The following is a 25550-nucleotide window of genomic DNA, read 5'->3' as shown; positions in this document are numbered from 1 at the left end:
TGGACAGCACAGCCAGGGGCAACTTGGGGCCTGCCCACTATATAGCGGCACAGAGGGGGGCCTGCCCACTATATGGGGGCACAGAGGGGGGCCTATTATTTGAAGGCACTTATTGGGCATAACTGCTCTATGGGCGGGGCCACTGTTACTATGTGAAGTAATACAGCTGCCTCAAACACCATTACATTAGTATCTGAGGTTGCCTACCCATATGTCATCTGATCGCTGGCCCTTTAACACAGTCCGTTTATTGGGAATGAGCCTTCCTCCACCTAACCAGCCTGTGTTAAAGGGCCTTCCGCAGAGCCATGATGTTAGTCTCCTACACACACAATTCACAGAAACCAGTAAAACAGACGACAAGCAAGGGATGAAGTTATATCTAAATTTTTTATTTTTAACCCACTCTCCACCCGTCTTTAAGTATTTAACATGGCAAGGAAAAAAAAAAAAAAAGTCTAGTCATCAGAATCAAAGACAGGAGCTGAAATCAAGACATAGGTGAATGCTTTAATGTCTTGGGGTGGGGAGGGGAAGGAAGAGACAAAATAGAAAGACCGATCACTAACACAAAACAATTTTTGCAGTTATCTCCTATTCAACGTCTACAAAGAAATAATTCTTGGGGGGGGAGGGGGGGTCCAAAATATAGGTTTAAAAAATAAAAATTAACTTGGGAAGAATGTGTCCCTCTCATGCCTATAACACAGTATATACAAACAGGGCTTGAAGGACACCTCGAACTGTTTTCTTCCAACATCCCGAATACGCTCGCAGGGCCAGTTCTGCAGTGCTTTTTTTTTTTTTTTCCATATATTAAAATCCAACAAGGAAGAAGAGTCAAAAGACAATAAAATAAATTACACAGACTATTTTCAATAAATTAAGCGCGGAAACAAAAATATACACAAAACTTCAGTAAATTTAAGGAGGGAAGGGGAGTTAAGGTTGTGCTGGAGATAATTTTCAATAACTTTCCTCCATGAGTTTTCATTTTACATTTTTTCCCTTTTAAGGGCAACAAAAGAACGAAAAATCCTTACCCCTCAGGATAAATAATAAAAAAATAAAAATTTTAAATAATAATTAAAAAAAAAAAAAAAAAAAAGGATAAACAGTTGCGGCACCACAATCAATTCTGTGTGGGCTTATGGGTTGGCTACGGCAGTCAGGTGGCACTCATGGCAGGTGCAACAATTACCGGTCTACTTAACCCGTGTAGCCATAACCATCCTGGTAGAGATGAATGTATTATCTCCAGTGGTAACCTTTTTCCAGTGTCGTAAAGACCTGTGTCGACAGAGCAAACTGTGAGAAGTCACATGACAGGACGGAAGGACATTCAGCGCTCAAAAAGTAGAATCTTTTTCTTTTCCATCAGTAGTAAAACTCGGACGTGTCCTTCATTGAGCAGGTTCAGGGCAAGACGGTCGATTGTAATATAGTCTGTCTGCAATGTGGAAATGGGTCAAGAGGACTTCCAGTTCTGTTCAGGAGATGTACGGGTCTCTGCGGACCTTCACTAATAAAATAAATAGCTGTCCTTTCTCTGTAAGAGGGTTGAAGACCCCCTGTATTGTGAATGAATATCAAGTGGTGCTCAACACACAGGAAGCCCTGAAGACAATGCAGTAGATGACGGCCAGTTGTTCAGTAGCTATGACGGGGCAAGTACCCCTGGTTGTTCAATTTCATTACAATGAAACTTCATCAAAATACAATACTGTAACGTAGTAAGGATGCTGGCAGACCGGTGTGTGACCAGCAACTTACATTCCAGTGGGGGCTCTCAGGAATCAGGGGGGTACGTCAGGGTGCTGGCAGTGTGACACCCAAATCCAAGTTATATTATCACCCCTTAGTCTTTATAGGGGGCAATATGGAGGGAGACTTAGAAGTGGTCCACTGAAGGTCTGTTCCCCCTTCATGTTCCTCCATCCCCTGGGGCGGGTCCAGTGTACATACCAGCACAAAGTTTCCTAACAAGAAACAAGAGACCTGCTGAAAGTTAGTCCAGCGGGAAAAAGCAACCTGAACAATAAGTCATACAAACCCAGCACTTCAATTTATATAGGAGATAGATAGAGAGAGATAGAGAGATATAGATAGAGAGAGATATAGATAGATATAGATAGATAGATAGATAGATAGATAGATAGATAGATAGATAGATAGATAGAGATATAGATAGATAGATAGAGAGAGATAGAGAGAGAGAGATAGAGAGAGAGAGATAGAGAGAGAGAGATAGAGAGAGATAGAGAGAGAGAGATAGAGATAGATATAGATAGATAGAGAGAGAGATAGAGAGAGATAGATGAGATAGAGAGATAATATAAAGAGATAGATCGAGAGATCAGAAGTAAGAAACAGGGAGGGACATGGGATGAAAGAGAGGAGGTTATAAATAGATAGATATGTGATACAGACAGATAGATATGGATCTTGCCAGAGAATCTCCCCACCTTACTATTCATATGCGCTACTAGAAGTTACCGAAACTGTTGTCTCTAGAAAGACTATCTATTTACCTGTGTGTCAATGCAGAGGAATGGGAGCCCTGTATCACAAAAACTATCCTACAAAAAAAGTGAGAGCGAATCTTGAGCAGCTCTCGTCCATCCAAACCCAAGCGAGCAGCATTTTAATATGGGTTGCTGCAGAAGATGAACGCAGCCCTAAGGCTGCCTAGAGAACACAGATACAGCCTATGGCTGGGTTCACACTACTTATATTTGAGGCTGTATAGCAACCAAAACCAGGAGTGGATTGAAAACACAGAAAGGCTCTGTTCACATAATGTTGTAATTGAGTGGATGGCCGCCATATAATGGCAAATATTTGCTGTTATTTTAAAACAACGGCTGTTATATTGAAATAATGGCCGTTATTTACTGTTATATGGCGGCCATCCACTCAATTTCAACATTGTGTGAACAGAGCCTTTCTGTGTTTTCAATCCACTCCTGGTTTTGGTTGCTAGGAGGACCTGCCTTGCGGACCAAATACTGCCTGAAATGTACGTAGTGTGAACCCAGCCTATGGCTGTAACCATGTTTTCCAAGGTTCCCTAGGGCTGCATTCAACTTCTGCTACCAGTATTAAAATGCCACAGGCTCAGGTTTGGATGGACCAAAGCGGTTTGAGATTCGCTCATGCTGTCTGAACCAATCAGACTGGTTCGCAGTGGCTTCTGCCTGCCCCACTGACCTTGATTAATAGATCTTCCCAAAACCCAAACGGAGACACAGCAATGCAATGACATAAAATGCCATATAATTGATGACAGACTCCTCCTTTAAGCTGACAATTCAGTTCTTATTTACCTGGGTCCAACACAATAAGTTACACGTGGGAGCCTTGCTACGTGGAGCTCTCTGTCCCGGACTCCATTTTGGGAATCTGCCGGGACTCCTTTAAACACAGGTATATTTCCTCTTGTGGGTCATAGTAGTAGAACTTACGCAGGTATGAGATGAGAGGCCTGAAGAAAGAGAAAAATAAAGTTTTAGTGCTCTTTAACGTGAAATAATATAACAGAACTTAGACCTAAAATGGAAGAAAAATCCAATTAAAATAAACCTAAAAAGATGCACAAAACCCTTGATAAATTTCCCCCTAAGGGTAGGTTCACACTACTGAATCTGAACAGATAAGTTCCAGTGGATTCCATAACTCTTGCTTGTTCATGGCGACGTGCCTGTTCCGCATTCCGCCGAAAGAACGGACATGTCTATTTTTTCAGTGGACAGCGGAATCGGCCCAGCCATAGAAAGGTGTATATGGAGCAGGCGGATATGCGCGCTGCTGTTAACGGGTACGAGAACCGGGAATCCATCAGAACTTACCCGCACAGATTCTGTAGTGTGAACCTACCTTAAAGCGACCCTGTACCCACAATCTGACACCCCCCCCCCCCCCCCCCCAAAAAAAAAAAACGCTTGTACCTTCGGATAGCTGCTTTTAATCCAAGATCTGTCCTTGTGTCCGTTCAGCAGGTGATGCCGTTATTGTGCTAAAAAACAACTTTTAAACTGGCAGCCCCATGCCAAACTGGCGTGGCCTAGAGTGTGTGTGCATTAGGCTGGCACACCCTCTCTGTCCCTCCTCCTCGCCCTCTTCATCATTAGGAATGCTGCAGGCAGATTGTCTCCTATTCATCAGCTGTGTCAGCCCGGCACATGGGCTGGATCATTAAGCACATGTTCAGCATGGAGAAAATGTTCCAGTGGCATTTCTAATGATGAAGAGGGTGGGGAGGAGGGACGGAGGGGTGGTGCAAAGTTAGGGCACAGATACTCCCGTTTGGCACAGGGCTGCAAGTTTAAAAGTTGTTTTTTAGGACAATAACTTCATCACCTGCCGCACGGACCCCAGGACAGATCTTGGATTAAAAGCAGCTATCCGATGGTACAAGTGGTTTGGGGGGACAGATTGTGGGTACAGAGTCACTTTAAGGGTATGGTCAGTCGAATTCTGTCAATTCTTTTGGCGAACGGCAGAATCCGAACTTTTCTGTGCTGATTGCTCAATGTGAACCCACCCCTTGGGGTACAAACTCACTTGGCGGATCCACAGCGAGACCAGCTGCGGATCCCTGCCCTGTACTCTCTATGGGCAGACAAACTCGCAGCAGGATGGACATCCCGCTGTGAGTTTCTCCGCAGCCCGCCCCGTTAACTCCCCTGCCGCCGGAGCATGTACTTCACCTGGTCCCGGCTCCAGCTTGCTTCGGGGGTTCCCACATCGGGAGCCCGGAAGAAAGCCGGAGCGGGTACCAAGTGATGTATAGGCTCCGGCGGCCGGGGGGTTAACAGGGTGGGCTGCGGACAAACTCACAGCAGGAGGTCTATCCTGCTGCGAGTTTGTCTGCCCATAGAGAGTAAAGGGCAGGGATCTGCAGCAGGTCTCGATGCGAATTTGCAGTGAGAAACTCTCTGCGGATCTGCCCAGTGTGTTTGTACCCTTAGATTTAAGGGGAAAAAAAAGTGTAGATATCGAATATGCAAGCCCTTATATACAACAGTCTGAGAGAGCAACTTTAGGTTACTTTCTATGTAGAACACTAGAGCGCTTTTAAGGTCCTGTACAGATCACACAGGGTACCAGAAAAATAAAATGAGCCGTACAGGACATGTAGTATCACACTATACTGTAGAGAGGAGATACTAGACACACAGCAGCACAGGACATGTAGTATCACACTATACTGTAGAGAGGAGATACTAGACACACACAGCAGTACAGGACATGTAGTATCACACTATACTGTAGAGAGGAGATACTAGACACACAGCAGCACAGGACATGTAGTATCACACTATACTGTAGAGAGGAGAAACTAGACACACACAGCAGTATATTACATGTAGTATCACACTATACTGTAGAGAGGAGATCCTAGACACACACAGCAGCACAGGACATGTAGTATCACACTATACTGTAGAGAGGAGATACTAGACACACACAGCAGTACAGGACATGTAGTATCCCCCTGTACTGTAGGGAAGAGATACTAGACATACACAGCAGCACAGGACATGTAGTATCACACTATACTGTAGAGAGGAGATACTAGGCACACACAGCGGTACAGGACATGTAGTATCACACTGTACTGTAGGGAAGAGATACTAGACACACACAGCAGTATATTACATGTAGTATAACACTATACTGTAGAGAGGAGATACTAGACACACACAGCAGTACAGGACATGTAGTATCACACTATACTGTAGAGAGGAGATACCAGACACACAGCGGTACAGGACATGTAGTATCACACTGTACTGTAGGGAAGAGATACTAGACACACACAGCAGTATATTACATGTAGTATCACACTATACTGTAGAGAGGAGATACTAGACACACACAGCAGTACAGGACATGTAGTATCACACTATACTGTAGAGAGGAGATACCAGACACACAGCGGTACAGGACATGTAGTATCACACTGTACTGTAGAGAGGAGATACTAGACATACACAGCAGCACATTACATGTAGTATCACACTATACTGTAGGGAAGAGATACTAGACACACAGCAGTACAGGACATGTAGTAACACAGTGTACTGTAGGGAAGAGATACTAAACATACACAGCAGTACAGGACATGTAATATCACACTATACTGTAGGGAGGAGATACTAGACACACAGCGATACAGGACATGTAGTATCACACTGTACTATAGAGAGGAGTACAATCACTGCAGGCACTTTACTAATACCAGTAAAATGGCCACTTTTCCCATGTTTTGCAGATCCTGTCTATAGCATTGTATGTCGAGTCTGGTCTAAAGTTAGGATGATTCAAAAAGAACAATTGTATGTTGAAAACATTGTAACCTGAGGCCACTGTAGATTTGTCGGCCAGTGTGGCCGCAAATGGGCACCAATCAGCGAGATAGCCGCTCTTTACAGTGCCTTTACTCAGCACGAAAAATTTACCAGGCTGCATAAACAATCCTTGTATTATTCGTGCAGCCCAGGAAACTGACAGCACATGTATGTATAGTGTATATCTGTGCTGCCAGTTTAAAGGGGTAGTTCAGCAAAAGCTTTTTCATTCAAATCAACTGGTGCCGGAGATTTGTAATTTTACTTCTATTAGGAAACGTCCAGTCTTACTAATAGTACTAATCAGCTGCTTTATGTCCTGCGGGAAGTGGTGTAAAAAAATTTTTTCCAGTCTGGAGAGCAGTAGGGGTTTCCTTCTGCACTAGACAGTTCCTGTCACAGACAGAGGTGGCAGCAGAGAGCACTGTGTCAGACAGGAAAGAATACACCACTTCCTGCAGGACATACAGCAGGCTATAAGTACTGGAAGATTGGAGATTTTTTTTTTTTTAGAAATAAATTAAAAATCTCTGGCACTAGTTGATTCAAAAGAAAAATTTATTTGTTGAACTACACCATTAAAGATCACAAGCAGCAGTGTATACCATCCATGCTGCTTGTGATCAAGCATCCAAGTCTCCCATCTTCTTGCCAACCCTGTTTACACAGGAAGACGTGTGGCCGACAAAGATAAATTTTATTGCATGCTTTAAAGACCCAAATATCTGGCGTTTTCCCCGTCCTCAGCTGATCAGTGTCACTTTTACAAGGGCCGCTTAGGGGCGACAGTAGTAAACCTAGCAATGCTCCTGGCCGATAATCACATATGCAAATATAAAATTATCCATGCTCTTCTGAATTAATTACATGGAGCCCAAAATCAAGTAACGCAGTCTTAAATGGCAAAAATATTTTTCTTTGTAATCAACTGGTTTCACAAAGTTATACAGATTTGTAATTTACTTCTATTTCAAAATCTCCAGTCTTACCATACTTATCAGCTGCTGTATGTCGTGCAGGGAGTAGTGTATTCTTTTCAGTCTGACACAGTGTTCTCTGCTGCCGCCTCTGTCCATGTCAGGATTTGTCCAGAGCAGGAGCAAATCCCCATAGAAAACCTCTCCTTCTCTGGACAGTTCCTGACATGGACAGAGGTGGCAGCAGAGAGCACCGTGTCAGACTGGAAAGAATACACCACTTCCTGCAGGACATACAGCAGCTAATAAGTACTGGAACACTTGAGATTTTTAAATAGTTCCATCACCACATTTATACCAAATACACTGGGCTCCCAGTGATCAGGCTCTTGTGGATGGTGGATGGGGAATAAGTGTTCTAACTCAGAATATTCCTTTTCACATGATACAACTTTAGGTATAACTCCTCACTCTGTCCTCTATATGGAAACATTAGTAGTTCTGAGCTCAAAACTGCTGACAAATTCCCTTTAATTTCATAAAGAGAGGGTTTCTATATTGTCATGTTGTCACAAACCCCTTTCTCATCCATAGAAAGAAGAATCTAGACTAAAATCCAAGTAATTTAATGATGGCACATGGCAGTGTCTGCACACACAGGGCCTCATCCTCCTCCTGTAATGTGGGCCTTACACAGCGATGTCATCTATGTTCTGACAGGGGGTGAGCACAAAGCCAGGCGGCAGCAGACGACAGTACAGCCCCCAGACCTCCCAGTGCAACATAAACAGCACTTAGCAGGGGCTCCGCCCGCCCGGGACTAGTAATTAGTGTTGACGCTGGAGATGATAATTACATAGGATGGGGAATTGTATTTACACACACACAGCGGTGGGGAAGAGACGGCATGGCAGGCAGGGCTTCTCTACATACACACTAAGGATATGGAGTATGACCGACAAAGGAAGATCATTTTAGAGGAAATCGCTAACTACAACGCTGTTATTCTCCACGATGGGGGTCTACATCTACATGCTCCAACTACAAAGATCATAAGGGAAAAAAAAGATACTAAATGGACCAGATAACACTCCCCGCACAGAAGGGATTGTGCCCATAAGCACACAGGGGTGAGATGTTGTCATTTAACTACATGGCGGCGCACACTGTGATACATTTGATGTATCTTGCTATACATGTTAGATGCGCCTTTCTCCTTACACCACCTCATACTACAAATTTGAAGGCGATGTGTGAACAGAGTCATAATCTCTCCCCTCCAGTGTTTACAGGTATTAATATTATCTGTAGGTTTATGTAAGATCGTAACAAAAACCTTTCCATGGAAGCCGGCCTGTAGTCTTACACGGTGAGGTAATGATCACTAGCTCCTAAGACTGATGTACATTGCGTCAGAAGCAGATGACAATGTTGGCTAAATAGTTCTTTTCATGTGATCTCGTCCTCATGATCCCTGTAAGAATATTTCTATACAGCCCTGAAGGTTATGAAATTACTCACACATCTGAACCAGAGAAGAAATAAAAGTGCCTATACTCACTATAACAAAACAATAAATTACTTAAAGGGGTAATACAACATTGTAATGTATGTTATGTCTGTGAATGGCCCCCTTCCCAGTGTCCCACCACCCCCACCCGTGTACCCGGAAGTGTGTGGTGCATTATACATTACCTGATCCATGTCGAGCCCGTCCGCCATCTTGTGCCAAACGTCATCTTCGGACAGACGGCCGAATCCCTGCCGCCGCCCCCCCCTCCGCCGCGTCATAACTGTGCTCAGCCGCGATTGGCTGAGCACAGTTATGTTCAGCCAATCGCAGCTGAGCAGCTGATGACGTTTGGCACAAGATGGCGGACGGGCTCGACACGTATCAGGTATGTATAATGCACCACACACTTCCGGGTACACGGGCGGGGGTGGTGGGACACGGGGAAGGGGGCCATTCACAGACATAACATACATTACAAAGTTGTATAACTTTGTAATGTGTGTTATTCTGTGAATAATTTTTTAGCGCCACACTACCCCTTTAAAGTTTGAAAAGCATAAGCATCCACTTAAAGTGAATGTACCAGATGACATAAGAATTTTTTTTATTTAGACTACCCTGTCGGCGCAGTCTATTTTTCGAAACAGGTTCCCGCGATTGGTGCTGGTTTCTTCATGTTTCTTTATGGTGATGCAGTCAGACTTGTTCCCAAGGGAAGGGATATCGTTATACTGGGGACGCCATTAAAAAACCAGCAAAGATCACGGGAACCCGGCAGAATTTCAACGAAATGAACTGTGCCACCAGGATCTTCACGCCGGCACCAACAAGGTAGGCTAAAAAAAATTCATGCTAACCGTTACGTTCCCTTTAAAGTGACTATCAGTCAAACTGTTCAGATTAGCAATGTTCCCTGAATGCTCAGCATTTGATTCCCCGCGGCTCTTAGAAGTTGGATGCCGCCCTAGGGAGTCCTAGAAAACATAAATATGGCAATAGGAAGGTCCGTTTAACACTAACAAATATTAGGCTTAGTGGTCAGAATCAAAACTGCAAGATTTCAGGATTATCTTATAATATAGATTGTGAAATTGGAGGGGGGGGGAGGGAAACACCAAAAAAAGGTCAGGCATCGACATTGATGGTCCCCTTTAATTCTGCAGTGATTTTATTCTGTGAAGTATGTGGATGGAGTTGTAAAAAACAGACTTATGGTTAAAGGGGTTACTAAAGAATAAATGTTACCCCTATCCCGATAACTAGCTGATTGGTGAGGCTCTGACCACTGGGACCCCACTGATTATAACAGAAGTCACTCCTCCCAGAGTAAATGGAGCTCTAGTACATATGCTCATCACTGCTCCATTCAACGTCTATACTATCCATCAGTCTGACACCCACCAATCCTGTGGAAAGGGGATAACAGAGTGAATATCAGATCAAAATTGATGACACTATTAGATACCTTATTATGCCTAATATGTCAAGGAGACACATGGTACCTACCAAATATCTAGCTGTGCTTCCAGAACATAGAAAATACTTTTATCCTCCAGTGAAGAGGGTCAGAGAGTCTTTTCCAAGCTCCTGATAGGCTGCAAGCTAGAACACCTCCTAACCCCCTACATCCATACCTGACAGTCAGCTGCAAGCTAAGCCCCAAGCAGGGTAAGGGATGGGAGGAGAGAAGGTGTTAGATACGCTAGGGAATGCATCTCTCAAACTTTTCACTGGTGAATAAAAGCATTTTTTTTACAATCTGTAAACACAAATAGATATATAAAAAAGGTAACATGTGTCTCCTTGACCTAAGTCTGGTTAAGTCTGGTTACTTTTACCTCTAGTGACAATGTCTTTCAATGCTAATGCACATGCATGACTACTCCAAAATGGCGCCGGCTTCTCAGTCGCTTTTGTAGTCATATATGCGGCTGCCATATTCTTGAAGCCCATACACTTCTGCCTCCAGTGGCAGCTTACTGATGCTACTGCACATGTGCAGCTCTTCCAAGATGGCGCCGGACATGTTTGAGATGCTTGATACTCCTGCACATGGTATGATTTTTCATCTAATCTGTAATTGCTCTCACATGTTGTATAGGTATATATACTATGTCCCTCACCTTACTGCCCACATCCCTGAGGAAGCCACTAGACTGCGGAACGCGTGGGGTGATTTCTTATCCCATCTGACTCTCATTCTGTTGGACTGTATATGGTGATCTTTTCCAATTTTTTTCCTATTCTCCATTTTTTGTGGTTATATTTTGTTTTACCGGGTCTCTGTCTAGGTAGAGATGTTGGATTTTTGTTATTGTACATACAGTCCAGAGTCAGAGTGGTAGATTAGCCCTGGCTGGAACACCAGCAGGACTTATGGTGACATTTTAGTGTTTTTAATGTAGAGCAGTATTTGGGGTGTTGTCTCCCTCATTTTACTACTCCTGTACATTCATTTATTTATGTGGTATTTTGTATCTATGTCAGTGTTATAATAAAGATTTTCGTGATGTGCAACCATTTTTTGTGCATATGCTATTTTTCTTTTGAGAAGATGATCCTTGACCTAATAGCTATCCAACAGTGTCAGCAGTTTGGAACCTGAATTGCATCTGACAGTTGGAATTTGAATAACCCCTTTAAAGCGACTCTGTACCCACAATCTGTCCCCCTTAAACCACTTGTACCTTCAGATAGCTGCTTTTAATCCAAGATCTGTCCTGGGGTCCGTTCGGCAGGTGACGCAGTTATTGTCATAAAAAACAACTTTCAAATTGGCAGCCATGTGCCCTACGGGCGTGGTTTAGTTTGTGCATGCAAGGGCTGGCATAACCTCTCTGTCCCTCCTCATCATTAGGAATGCTCCAGGCAGATTGCCCCCTATTCCCCACCTGTGAGAACACAGTACATGGGCTGGATCGTTAAGACACCTGTGCAATGTTCAAACAGGACCAAATGTTTAAAAGTTGTTTTTTAGGACCTGGCGAACGGACCACAGGACAGATCTTGGATTAAAAGCAGCTATCTGAAGGCACAAGTGGTTGGGGGGGGGGGGGGGGTCAGATTGTGGGTACAGAGTCACTTTAAGACTGAAATCAACATAAAATAACTTCCCACTAAATACTACTGAACATTAAGGGGACCTTCACACGTACCAGATCGGCAACGGATTTCATGCTGTAAGTTTGCAGCAAAATCCACTGCGAATCCATGTAGTGTGAAGTTGAATGGGGTTAAATTCCCGCAGCAGAATTTTTATTCCCCCGGCAGCACGGCACGGCAACACTGATTGGCTGATGGGGACCAACGGGAGTCTCACATGCAGCTGCAGCACTGAGCAGGTAATGTATGCTGCAGGCGGCGGGGGGTTAAAGGGGCGGGTTACCTATCCACAGCGGAATGGAAATTCTGTTGCGGGTATGTAACCCCAATCAACTTCACACTACATTGATTTGCAGCGGATTTAACTGCAAACTCGCAGTGTGAAATCCACTGCAGATCTGGTATGTGTGAAGCTACCCTAAATCTGTCATCCAGAAGTTAGTGACAACAATTTTCTCCAGACTGATGCGACTATAACTATCTAAGAACATTAGAGTAATCAATGCCAGCTACTCTCTAACCTGTGTGTCAGGACACGGCCGCAGGCACAAACTACGACCTCAATACTCACTTGGGTAGAGGGAGCTCAGGAATGTGGTCTATCCGGACCAGCTGTCGAATACGGAAGCGACATAAATGTTGCAGAGATTTCACATTGCTGAAGCGGGAAACGGGGTATAGTAGTTGTACTGGGGTAGGCGGAAGACCTGAAATAAAGAGGGTAAGAGGAATCAAACTATATATCCTAAGGAAAATGAAAAGCAACAAAGGACAACCATAAACAAACAAATATACAGACATGCAAAAAAAAGGTAGAATACAGAAGTGGGAGTGTGCAACAAAATAGAGAAAAAAGCAGGACCATGAAAATGCGGCGACAGAAAGAATATACACAAGATGTGTATAGCTGCCTAAGGATTCCTTCAGTTACTAACCTGGCACCCGTGATCGCAGGAAATACAGGAACTTCCCATTTTTTGAGTGCATGATAGCTCGCTTTATGAACTCCACTACAGATTGGCACCTATCTTCAAACTTGGGATGACACCATAGACTGAAAGTGCCTGAGAAGTTAAAGTAGAACAAGGGTTATTAGTCAACACTTACACAGCCCTGAGGATCAATGTGTGACAAGTAACCATAAAACCACGTCCAGACAAGTTGTGGATGGATGTTGTGTGTGCATTCTACACTTAATATCTGGAACAAACTGCTAGGAAATGCTATGTACACATAAAAATCTACTGTGCCATTCCTTCTGAACTTACTCTAACACTGTGTGACCACCATGTTTGTCATGTATGTATGGGCTTATGCACTATGAAATAGGTATGTAATGTTCACAGGATACCCCTAACTAGCACTTCCCATCTATATTGAAAAGCAAAGCTAACTATTTGCTAATACAAGGTAGGCTTCAAAACAGTTTACCGTGCAGTACATTCGGCTACATGTTTGGCATGTCCCAAACACTAAAATCTATTCTAAATGTAATTACAAATATTTTAACGTAAATTAAATGGATGCTTTTTTAAAAAAAATTAAAATTTGGCACCTGAAAGACACGTCAAAAGGTTTTGATCTGTCGGTATTTGCGTGTTCAGACCACAACCGATCAAGAGTACAGGCTGCAAGAAGTCTGCGCTCCACACGTTCACATCGGACGTGTCATTTTCAAACCTGGTCTCCCCCATAGGTTTTTACACTACGCAGCTGTCCAGGTCACACAACACAGAGCCAGGAGAGAACATACTGTGCATCGACTTCTCCTGCCTCGTACTCCTGGTCGCAGTTATTATCCAGCGTTAGAAAAACATGGCCACTTTCTTCCAGAGAAAGCACGACTCTCGTCTCCAGTTAAGGTGTAGTTTGCAAAACCTACACCCAAACTGGAGACAAGATTCATGCTGTCTCTGGAAGAAAGTGGCCATATTTTTCTAACTGGATAACCCCTTAAGGGTACATTCACAAGTACAAGATCTGCAGATTTGATGCTGTGTTCAGTTATTTAGATCAAATCTGCTGCGGATCTGCACCATCAAATCCACTGCAATACGGTACGTGTGAAGCTACCCTTAAAGAGTAAAAAAAAAAATGTTGAATCAAAATGAACACCACTGCCACTTTTTTGCCCAACCTGACCCAATGATAGTGGTACATTGTATTCTATGTTGAACTGTATATAGTCAGCATTCCTGCTGCTTTAGATATAGGTGCCATATACTCTCACCTCGATAGTGCTCCATGCGTGTGTGGTGGGTGATGCCCTGGGAGCGGAAACTGAGGCTCAGGATATAGCGAGGGTCAGAGCTATCTCTCACAAGGAATGAACCATCTGGCTTGCCTTTTAGCTTCATTTCTGCATCTTCCCAGTTCATAGGACCCCAGTACCAACCGCACTGCAGGAAGAAAGATGTGCAAAGTAAAATCAAGGGCCCAAAAGGCAGACAATAGGAATTATATGAATTAAATGTTAACCTTTTCCAGTTCTCTCAGGCTTGCAGCAAAACTACTGGGATCTTGCCTTAGAATGGGACATTGTAGGGGCTGTACCAAAGGGACTGGCGCACACTCAGGCGGCCGAAGGGGTACCACTCGAGGCAGGGGATCTGCGAGAAAATTAACACACAGTTTTGCATTCAATTGCTTTCAGAAGAATGGTAATCTCTTTGTAAATCTAAATGTCCCAATGTATACTGCCGTTATTTCATTTGCTTTATTTCCCCATGCTTTAGGTGCTGGGAGATAGTTATCGATCTGATATTGATGGCATATCCTAAGAGGTTATCCAGCGTTAGAAAAACATGGCTACTCACATCCAGAGACAACACCCCTTTTGTCTCCAGTTTAGGTGTGGCTTGTAATAAAGATCCATTTACTTCAATGAAACTTAATCGCAAAACCTACACTCAAACTGGAGAGAAGAGTGGTGCTGTCTCTGGAAGAAAGTGTCCTTGCTTTACTAATGCTGGATAACCCCTTTAAGGATACGCACAGCCTTTTATATCAGCAGCTAGAGGCCGAGCCGGAAAGTTTATTCATAGCAGGAAGGAGTGGAGAGGCATGCCAGAGGGCGGCACAAGGGCTAAGCCACGACTCCTCTTTGACTCTTCTTTACTATAGAAAAATAAAGATTGTGCTGAACCTCCTCCAGGGAAGATGTACAAAATATACTATGTCTACTAGGGCACTGTCTTCACCTTGGGTCGAGTCCGAAGGCTGACAGATTCCCTTTAAATGTTACTCTCTTTAAAAGAGTATTTAGTCCATTTAAAGGTGCAGAATACCTGATGTACAGCAAACTAAGTAAATAATAAAACTATTAGAAAGCACAATTAAAAATTCATAGAAAAATCAATACGATTAAAATATATAGCGGTCGACTGACCTGGAGCATGTGGCGGTGGTGGTGGGGGCAGCGGGAATGACTGTAGAGAGGACCCCATAGGACCCACTAGAACAGACGCTGGTTGTATACCTCCTATATCATCTGGAAGAGAGAAAAAAAAAACAAACACATACTATAGTACACTAAAATATAAAAACAATGGACATAATACTAATGAACCTATCCATTATTATTTCCATGCTTTTAAAGGGTTCCTCCATCTTCACAGAATGTTAAAGTGATACGTCAAGTTCTGATCGGCACTGGTTCGGGTGACCCAAGTCTGGCACCTTTTAGCTGTGTTTGACTATCCTAAGGGACACAAGCAGCATGTGTATGGACTTGTATACTTCAATAAGCCTGTATACCACTAAGCTTTGGCTGTCCAGGCATGATGGGAGTTGTAGTTTTACAACAGCTGGAGAGCCAAAGTTCCCTACCCCTGCTATAGGTTTCTCCAAATTGATTTCCAACTGGTTGCTGAAGGATACAAAGATGACTTCTTCTTTTTTTAACCACACAATGACATGAGACAATGGAAAGAGCATTACCTAGAAGACTCAGACTCCTGCGAGGAGGTGGGGGTGGCGTAGGGGGGTGAGTAGAGCACGAACCTCTGTGTGATATGTCTACGTCCACTAGAGATACCGTTTCACCTGGCACATAAGAAAACATGTTAGACAGTGTGGTGAGAAAACCAATGACCAGGATAAGATTTTTCCATCACTTACCAGTAAAGAGGGGACTGAAGGAGACTGGAGAGAAGGCACTTTGAGTTCTGGTCAAACGGGGCTTTCTGTGAAAGAAACACAATGATCAGTGACGGTCATGGTGACACGTGGGATTACTCTATTCCAATACTTGTCTGTGATGAGGACAGAATGTCAGCTGTCCACATTACAGATCAGAGGAGTGATGTTCAGAACATTTTTTTTTTTTTTTTTTTTTAGTTTTTTCGATTTCTTTGTAGGTCCAAAGACACTATATACTGTATCCCAGGGATGGGGAACCTTCGGCCCTCCAGCTGTTGCAAAACTACAATTCCCATCATGCCTGGACAGCCAAAGCTAAAACTTTGGCTCTCCAAAGTGATTTCCAAAGCGTAAAGGAGAAGTCTGGCGAAAATTTTTATTACAGTATTGTATTGCCCCCGAAAAGTTATACAAATCACCAATATACACTTATTACGGGAAATGCTTATAAAGTGCTTTTTTCCCTGCACTTACTACTGCATCAAGGCTTCACTTCCTGGATAACATGGTGATGTCACTTCCTATATAAAATGGTGATGTCACTTCCTGGATAACATGGTGATGTCCCTTCCTGGATAACATGGTGATGTCACTTCCTGGATAACATGGTGATGTCACTTCCTGGATAACATGGTGATGTCACTTCCTGGATAACATGGTGATGTCACTTCCTGGATAACATGGTGATGTCAAGACCCGACTCCCAGAGCTGTGCGGGCTGTGGCTGCTGGAGAGGATGATGGCAGGGGGACACAGGGCACTGGAGGGACACTGAGCATCCCCCTGCCATCATCCTCTCCAGCAGCCACAACCCGCTCTGGGAGTCGGGTTGTGACATCACCATGTTATCCAGGAAGTGAAGCCTTGATGCAGTAGTAAGTGCAGGGAAAAAAGCTATTTATAAGCATTTCCCATAAGCATATACAAGTGTATATTGGTGATTTGTATAACTTCTGGGAGGCAATACAATACTTTAATAAAAATGTTTGCCAGACTTCTCCTTTAAGCTGTCCAGGCATGATGGGAGTTGTAGTTTTGCAACACCTGGAGAGCCAAGGTTCCCTAGAGCAATGTGGTAGCTAATCAGATTTAACATTTCATTTTTCATGGGCCCTTTGGAAAATAAAGCACTGATCTGACTGGTTACAACTTTTACTTTTCTTCATACTAGTTTTCATGCATCCACATTAATTATTTTTTATTAACTAGCCTTGGGCTACAAGTTTACTTCCAACCAACGACAATACAAGGACCTCACATACGTGAATCTCACGACTTGTCTGGTCGCTGAACACTAGGAATACCCTGGGACTAATATACTCATGTCCTAACCCCAGGGCTGCATCCAACTTCTCCAGCCACATCTATTCAAATGCTGAACAATCGAACTTGAGAATGCTCAAGTTGCGCTCATCTCTAGTGGTGATCATTGATAAGACAATCCCTTTAATTCTAGCGTTTTCTAAAATCATAAGTATCAGGTATAGAAAGAAGAAAGAAAAGTTGTACACACAAAGTGTTGTAAAAATGCACTAAATCACCTATAATGTCACTCTACTTGGTTAGTCTTATTTTAAAGGGGTACTCCGGTGATTTTTTTTCTTCTTTCAAATCAACTGTCAGAAAGTTATATACGGTGGATTTGTAATTTACTTCTATTAAAAAATCTCCAGTCTTCCAGTACTTATCAGCTGCTGTATGTCCTGCAGGAAGTGGTTTATTCTGTGACCTTTGCTGCCACTTCTGTCCATGTCAGGAACTGCCCAGAGCAGAAGAAAATCCCCATTAAAAACCTCTCCATCTCCCCAGACTGAAAAAAATACACTACACTTCCTGCAGGACATACAACAGCTGATAAGTACTGGAAGACTGGAGATTTATTTTAAAGAAGTAAATTACAAATCTCTGGCACCAGTTGATTTAAAAAATTTTTTTTTTAGCTGGAGGACTAGAGATGAGCGAACTGGGTTCAGGTTCGAGTCGATCCGAACCCGAACGTTCGGTATTTGATTAGCTGGGGCTGCTGAACTTGGATAAAGCTCTAAGGTTGTCTGGAAAACATGGATACAGCCAATGACTGTATCCATGATTTCCACATAACCTTAGGGCTTTATCCAAGTTCAGCAGCCACCGCTAATCAAATGCCAAAAGTTCGGGTTCGGATGGACTCGAGCATGCTCCAGGTTCCCTCATCTCTATGGAGGACCCCTTTAAGAATTGCAGCACAATGCCAGCTGTGTATACCACAAGTAGCATAATGCAATATGCCATAGCTTTAACAGCTACATAATCACAATACCACGTGGCCGCCATGACATTTAGCTTGATGCCATGTCCACTACACGTGCACAGCATGAAATGACTTCAACAACCTGTGTGTGATAAACTATTAAGAAAATAGAGAAAGCCTACAGAGCAATGTGATGCCACCTCCACTGTGTACAGACAGAGGATCCGGAGGAGGGCCTGGCACCCTGTCATAAATCAGGCAAGAAAACAAGAGTTCCCATGGCAAAGCAGCTCCGCTATACCAACTGCTGCTGCAGTCATAACACTGCTCCCACACATGACATGCTGCTATAGTGTCTCCCGGACTCTGTGATACAGCCACATCTACCTGGTCATCGGATGAGACGGCCGTCATTGGTTTCATCTACAACTGGCTGTCCAGGCATAGTATGATCTAACCCTAGACCACTGTCATACACACTGAGCATAAAGGTCTATGTTCCATTGATTGGGCTCACACACAATGAGCAAAAGACGAGGAATTGAAGAGGAAAAGATTTCTGCTTGAAATTCCTCTTCTATTCTGCTCTGGCTGAATTTGAGCGGAATTTGAGCAAAATGCAAGCAGAATTTCAAGCCCCATTGACTTCTATAGGATTCCTCTAGCGGATTCCGCCCAAAGGTCCCGTTCACACTGAGCAAGAATGGTTGAATTTCGCGGCGGAGCTCTCCGTCGTGGAATCCCGCCGTGCTCAGTGTGCTGCTTTGAGTGAATGAGAGGGTGCGCGCTCCTCCGCTGCCGGAGGAGTGACATGTCCCTTCCTCGAGTGGAGAGCGGCGGCAGCAGAGGAGCGCGCACCCTCTCATTCACTCAGAGCAGCACACTGAGCACGGCGGGATTCCACCATTCTTGCTCAGTGTGAACGGGGCCTAAGTAGTAACATGTCACTTCTTTGGGCGGGAAGCGGACTCGCGAATGAAATTTACGGACGGAAATCCCGCTATCTAAAATGCACAGCGCAAAGCCCATTGAAAACAATAGAAAAGTGCTTTGCTCAATTCAAACGGATGAATTTCCAGGCGGAATTGCGTGCGGAATCCGCTCGAAAATCCGCCTCTTTTGATCAGTTGTGTGCATGAGCCCATACTAAAAAATAGCCACGTGTTCACCCATGCCCATAGACTACCCCCTCCACTGGAATGGTTCTTGGTCTGGTGCCTACATATCGGAAGGCAACTATGTCGGATCAACAGACATATGGGAACCAGGCCCTTAAACATAACCCCAAAACCTGACAGAAGGGTTCCCTAGCTAGACAATAGCACCCATTAAAGGGGTTATCCAAGATTAGAAAAACATGGCACCTTTCTTCCAGAAAGAGTGTCACACCAGTCCTCAGGTTGTGTGTGCTATTACAACCCAGTACCAACTGCTTCAGGTTATACCTATCAGCTGCTGTATGTCCTCCAAGAAGTGGTGAATTCTTTCCAGTCTGTGGAGCAGGAGAGGTTTTCTATGGCGATTTGCTACTGCTATGGAAGTTTCTGACATGGAAAGAGGTGGCAGCAGAGAGCACTGTGTCAGACTGGAAAGAATATACCACTTCCTGTAGGACATGCAGCAGCTGGTAAGTACTGGAAGACTGGAGATTTCTAAATAAAAGTAAATTACAAATCTGTATAACTTTTACGAGGCTGAAGTTGGTTTCTTATTCGGCCAGTTTCTTATTCGGGGCTGAAGTTGGTTTCTTATTCAGCAGTTTCTTATTCAGGGGATTTTTCTTTTTCCTTTTTTAGCCATTATTCTTACAGAAAATTCATAATATTCATAACCTGCCCATAACTGAGGTGCCCTGAGGAGATTGGTGATAAAAATGGCCAAAAGGACCCCAAGGTTGGCGTAAAAATGGGCATCAAAGTGAAAACACTAAATTATGATATAAAAATAAATTGACTTCGGGCCACTGGTCTCACACTGATAACACACAGAGAGGGATGCCCCACATCACATCCAAGAGAGTCCAGCCTGGCCCAAAGTGGTTCTGGGTGTAAAAACTGGCATCAAAGTGGGCACATATTCAAAATAGGAAAAATGCCTATGTGCCCACTTTGATGCCAGTTTTTATGCCCAGAACCAGTTTGGGCCAGGCCGGACTCTCTTGGATGTGATGCGGGGCATCCCTCTCTGTGTATTATCAGTGTGAGATCAGTGGCCCGAAGTCAATTTTATTTTTAAATCATAATTTTGTGTTTTCACTTTGATGCCCATTTTTACGCCAACCTTGGGGTCCTTTTGGCCATTTTTATCACCAATCTCCTCAGGGCACCTCAGTTATGGGCAGGTTATGAATATTATGAATTTTCTGTAAGAATAATGGCTAAAAAAGGAAAAAGAAAAATCCCCTGAATAAGAAACTGGACAAATAAGAAACCAACTTCAGCCTCGTTAACTTTTTGACACCAGTTAATTAGATTATTTTTTTTTGCTGGAGTACCCCTTTAACTGCAATAACACACACGAACAAGGACAAGAGTGGCGCTGTTTCTTCAAGAAAGCAGCTATTTTTTTGTTTTAATCCTGACTCCAGTCCTCTGGCATGTCATCACTGGAGAAATAGTGGTAATGCAGGTCCTTAACTGGAAGTTTATCTATTACCTAAAGCATCTACAGAACTTGCCCATTGATTTCTGTGGGCGCTTTGGAATCCATAAAGTTGATTTCTTGGCCTTTTCGATTATGACCATATTGATAGCCCATCTAGAAGATTGATCAGTGGGGGTCCGACACCCAGCATCTCACTGCTAGTCACACTATACAGTAAGGGCGGGTTCACACTACGGAATTTTCAGACAATGTCCCCGGAATTCCGTCAGCTGTCCGCCCGCACATCTGGGCGCCTTTCCGCCGGCCCCATAGACACCATTCTATGGGCCGGCGTATTCCACTATACACTGAAAGAAGTGTCATGTCACTTCTTTCAGCGGATCGCGGAATACGCCGGCCCATAGAATGGTGTCTATGGGGCCGGCGGAAAAGCGCGTGCCTGTGCGGGCGGACAGCTGACGGAGTTCCGCGGACATTGTCCGCGAGAATTCCGTAGTGTCAACCCGCCCTTAGGGAGTAAAACAGGCAGAATCCTGCACCGAACCCCCACCGCAGACTCTGCTCGGAAACCTGCCTGCCTCAGTGTGTCACAGCGATACCTCGCACGCCTCCGCTCTCCGCTGAAAGAATTGACATGTCACTTTGACACACTGAGGCAGGCGGGATTCCAAACGGAGTCTGCGGTGGCGGTTCCGTGCAGAATTCCATCTCTTTTATCTCCAGGGGGCTCCGTAGAGAATCAATAGTCAGGCCACTGTTGTTCTAGAGAACCCCAGTGGGCTTAGAAGTCGGACCACCCTGTGATCTCATACTTGCCCCTATCCTGTTAATAGAGAACAAGGCAAAATAAAATCAGCAAACCCCTTCAACGGGAGCAGAGCTGCAGTACCCAGCACGGCCACTACACCATGTACGGAGCTGTCCGCTTCCCACTCCATTCTGATCAGCAGGGTGCCAGGTGTCAGACCTCCACCGATCTGATACTGATACTAAACTAACTATTGACATGTCAGAGGTTTGTATCGGTGGGGGTCCAGGAGCTGAGACCCCCGCTGATCGCTAGAATTAAGGGGCAGAAGCGCTCAGCAGTTACTTCAGCAAGAGCATGTGCTGCTGAGTGCTTCTGCCCCTTCAACCATCAGCAGGGGTCTCAGCGCCAGGACCCCCACCCATACAGGTCCGAAATTTGTTTAAAGGGGTTATCCAGCGCTACAAAAACATGGCCACTTTCCCCCTCTCGTCTCCAGATTGGGTGGGGTTTGAAACCCAGTTCCATTGAAGTAAATGGAGCTTAATTGCAAACTGCACGTGATCTGGAGACAAGAGAGGGGGAAAAGTGGCCATGTTTTTGTAGCGCTGGATAACCCCTTTAAATGACAGGAACACTTTAAATCCCAGAAAAGTCATTCAAGGATCCATTCACACGTACAGGAGTTATAGCAGATCTGGCATCACAGACTACTGAATGTCTAGTTGTGTAAGTCAAGGGCCTGGGAAAGCTGGGTAACAACCAACCCAGTTACTATTACAGCTCCTTGGGGCGGTCACACAACTTTCTCAGACTCCTGAACACCTAACAGTATAAGAAAACAGGGGCTTGTGAGAGCTGTCTGACAATGATATGTTACTAGTACAGTACAGGGTTTAAAACACAGCTTTCCCAGGCTCCTGAATAACTAGCTGTACCGCAAACAGAAATTGGGAAACAGGGACTGGGGAAGCTGTTACCATTATAGCTCGATAAGGTGGTCACACAGTTTCCTCAGCCTCCTGAATTGGCTTGGCAGTATATCAGGGGCCTGGGAAAGCTGGGTGAAAACCACCTGTGTTACTGATACAGCTCCCTGGGTTTATCACACAGCTATGTCAGCCTCCTGGATACCTAGCAATCCTGCATATGGTGCCAGGTAGGCCAGGAGACTGGGAAAGCTGGGTTACTATCACCTATGTTACTATTACAAGCTTTCAGACAGTCACACAGCCTTCTTACACTGCTGATTGCCTGAAGTCAGAATCCTGGGAAAGCCGGGTGACCCCCACCTATCATTATAGCCCCCCTTGCAACAACCAACCAACTAGCTTGCACCACTGATCTGTAGCCAGGAAACCAGGACATCTGGCTGACAATTACATTTTATCTGCCAAAATCTCCCAGCTTATCAGTAGACCAGGAGCCCGGGAAAGCTGGGTGACACCTGTTACAGCTCCCTTTGGGAGTCACCCAGCCTTCTCATGCTGTCATGCAGCCTGGGAAAGCTGGGTGATACATATGTAACAGCTCTCTGTGGTAGTCACCCAGCCTTCTCATACTGTCAGGAGCCCAGGGAAGCTGGGTGACACCTATGTAACAGCTGCCTGCGGAGGTCACCCAGCCTTCTCACACTGTCAGGAGCCCAGGAAAGCTGGATGATACATATGTAACAGCTCTGTGCATGGTCACCCAGCCTTCTCACACTGTCAGGAGCCCAGGAAAGCTGGATGATACATATGTAACAGCTCTGTGCATGGTCACCCAGCCTTCTCACACTGTCAGGAGCCCGGGAAAGCTGGATGATACATATGTAACAGCTCTGTGCATGGTCATCCAGCCTTCTCATACTGTCAGGAGCCCAGGGAAGCTGGGTGATACCTATGTAACAGCTGCCTGCGGAGGTCACCCAGCCTTCTCACACTGTCAGGAGCCCGGGAAAGCTGGATGATACATATGTAACAGCTCTGTGCATGGTCACCCAGCCTTCTCATACTGTCAGGAGCCCAGGGAAGCTGGGTGACACCTATGTAACAGCTGCCTGCGGAGGTCACCCAGCCTTCTCACACTGTCAGGAGCCCGGGAAAGCTGGATGATACATATGTAACAGCTCTGTGCATGGTCACCCAGCCTTCTCACACTGTCATGCAGCGTGGGAAAGCTGGGTGACACCTATGTTACAGCTCCGGGCAGGGGTCACCCAGCCTTCTCACACTGTCAGGAGCCCGGGAAAGCTGGGTGATACCTATGTAACAGCTCTGTGCATGGTCACCCAGCCTTCTCACACTGTCAGGAGCCCGGGAAAGCTGGATGATACATATGTAACAGCTCTGTGCATGGTCACCCAGCCTTCTCACACTGTCAGGAGCCCGGGAAAGCTGGATGATACATATGTAACAGCTCTGTGCATGGTCACCCAGCCTTCTCACACTGTCAGGAGCCCGGGAAAGCTGGATGATACATATGTAACAGCTCTGTGCATGGTCACCCAGCCTTCTCACACTGTCAGGAGCCCGGGAAAGCTGGGTGACACCTATGTTACAGCTCCGGGCAGCGGTCACCCAGCCTTCTCACACTGTCAGGAGCCCGGGAAAGCTGGGTGATACCTATGTAACAGCTCCCTGTATGGTCACCCAGCCTTCTCACACTGTCAAGAGCCCGGGAAAGCTGGGTGATACCTATGTAACAGCTCCCTGTATAGTCACCCAGCCTTCTCACACTGTCAGGAGCCCGGGAAAGCTGGGTGATACCTATGTAACAGCTCTGTGCATGGTCACCCAGCCTTCTCAGACTGTCAGGAGCCCGGGAAAGCTGGGTGATACCTATGTAACAGCTCCCTGTATGGTCACCCAGCCTTCTCAGACTGTCAGGAGCCCAGGAAAGCTGGGTGACCTCCCCAGAAGTAGGCCCAGGCACCCGCTCGGTTGGCCTCTCACCTGCCCAGCTCCAGCTCCTTGTCCCGGGACATGTCGGTCAGGCTGCCCCCGGAGCCCCCCAGCTCCCCGGCTCCTCTCCGCTCCGCAGCCCCCGCGCAGCTCTTGGTGCGGAAGATCCTGGAGAGCCGGATCCGCAGGGAGCCCTTCCTGGCCGCGCTCCTCCGCGCCGCCGCTCCGGCCTGTCCGTCCCCCGCGGCCTCCCCGTCCTCGTCCTGCAGCCTCCGGGCCTCGGGCGCCTCCAGCACCAGCAGGGCATCGCTGGTCTCCTCGCACGGGCAGCCGGCCCCCCGCAGCCCCAGCGCCCCCAGCTGCAGCTCCAGGCCTTCCCCGGGCTGGGCTGCTTTGCGGTGACGGTTGCACAGCTCGGCCGGCTGGGACGCCCCTTCTGCGGGCACGGCTTCTACTCCCGCCCCCGGCTCCTTGGAGGCCTCCGCATCTTCCACCTCTTCCCCTCGTAGCATATTCCGGAAAACCATGAGCCTGGGTCTGGCTGCCTCTTCCGCGGCTTCAGCTCCGCAGCCCAGCAGCCGGCTCAGCACCCGGTAGGACGCGGCCTCCTCCTCCGCCGCTGCGCCTCGCATGTCCCCGGTGGCTCCGCAGGCCCCGGCCCGAGCCTCGGCCTCTCCCAGCTCCGCTTCCCGAGCTCCGACAGCTCCCTCATCGGAGCCCGCCCCCAGTATCCGATACAGGACGACGTCACTTCCGGTTTGCTGAGCGACAGCTGCGGGGTCTGTTTCCATGCAGGGGTAGGACGCTCCGCCCACTGATCTGTCAAATGTGTCCATTCTCATAGAAGTGTCGCCGGAGAAGCTGGCCGCCATTTTCTTGGTGGATAAGCCTGTACCTGTTATTGTTTTGTTTATCACTGTGTGCAGGTAAACAGATCGGGGGAGGGGCCTGGCACCTGGCGAGGGGGCGCTGTACGCCACAGCCAATCAGGTCGCTGCTTTCATTTTCCAACCTTCCTGAACCAAACCTGGGATTTGTTTGGTTGCTATGGGCAACAG

General features: G+C 45.8%; 1 protein-coding gene across 2 annotated transcripts; it reads right to left on the bottom strand.

Annotated features, from left to right (window-relative positions):
* Positions 1-371: 371 nt before the first annotated feature.
* On the bottom strand, positions 372-25304 carry SOCS7 (suppressor of cytokine signaling 7). Of its 2 annotated transcripts, none has more exons than XM_069952610.1 (10): positions 24544-25304; positions 16005-16069; positions 15825-15929; positions 15274-15375; positions 14364-14494; positions 14116-14284; positions 12821-12949; positions 12457-12592; positions 3327-3484; positions 372-1998 (listed from the first exon to the last, which is right to left on the bottom strand). In XM_069952610.1, exons 1-9 carry the CDS (start codon positions 25281-25283, stop codon positions 3364-3366), a joined length of 1698 nt encoding a protein of 565 aa, XP_069808711.1. In that variant the 5' UTR covers positions 25284-25304; the 3' UTR covers positions 372-1998; positions 3327-3363. The 2 variants fall into 2 exon arrangements, with proteins under 2 accessions (XP_069808711.1, XP_069808712.1); XM_069952611.1 differs by having other exon boundaries at positions 372-1979.
* Between the last annotated feature and the right edge of the window lie 246 nt (positions 25305-25550).

Source organism: Dendropsophus ebraccatus, chromosome 14 (genome assembly GCF_027789765.1).
Source record: "Dendropsophus ebraccatus isolate aDenEbr1 chromosome 14, aDenEbr1.pat, whole genome shotgun sequence".
Classification (NCBI taxonomy): Eukaryota; Metazoa; Chordata; class Amphibia; order Anura; family Hylidae; genus Dendropsophus; species Dendropsophus ebraccatus.
The sequence above is the reverse complement of the archived record's forward strand: the minus strand, read 5'-3'. Positions and strand labels throughout refer to the sequence as shown.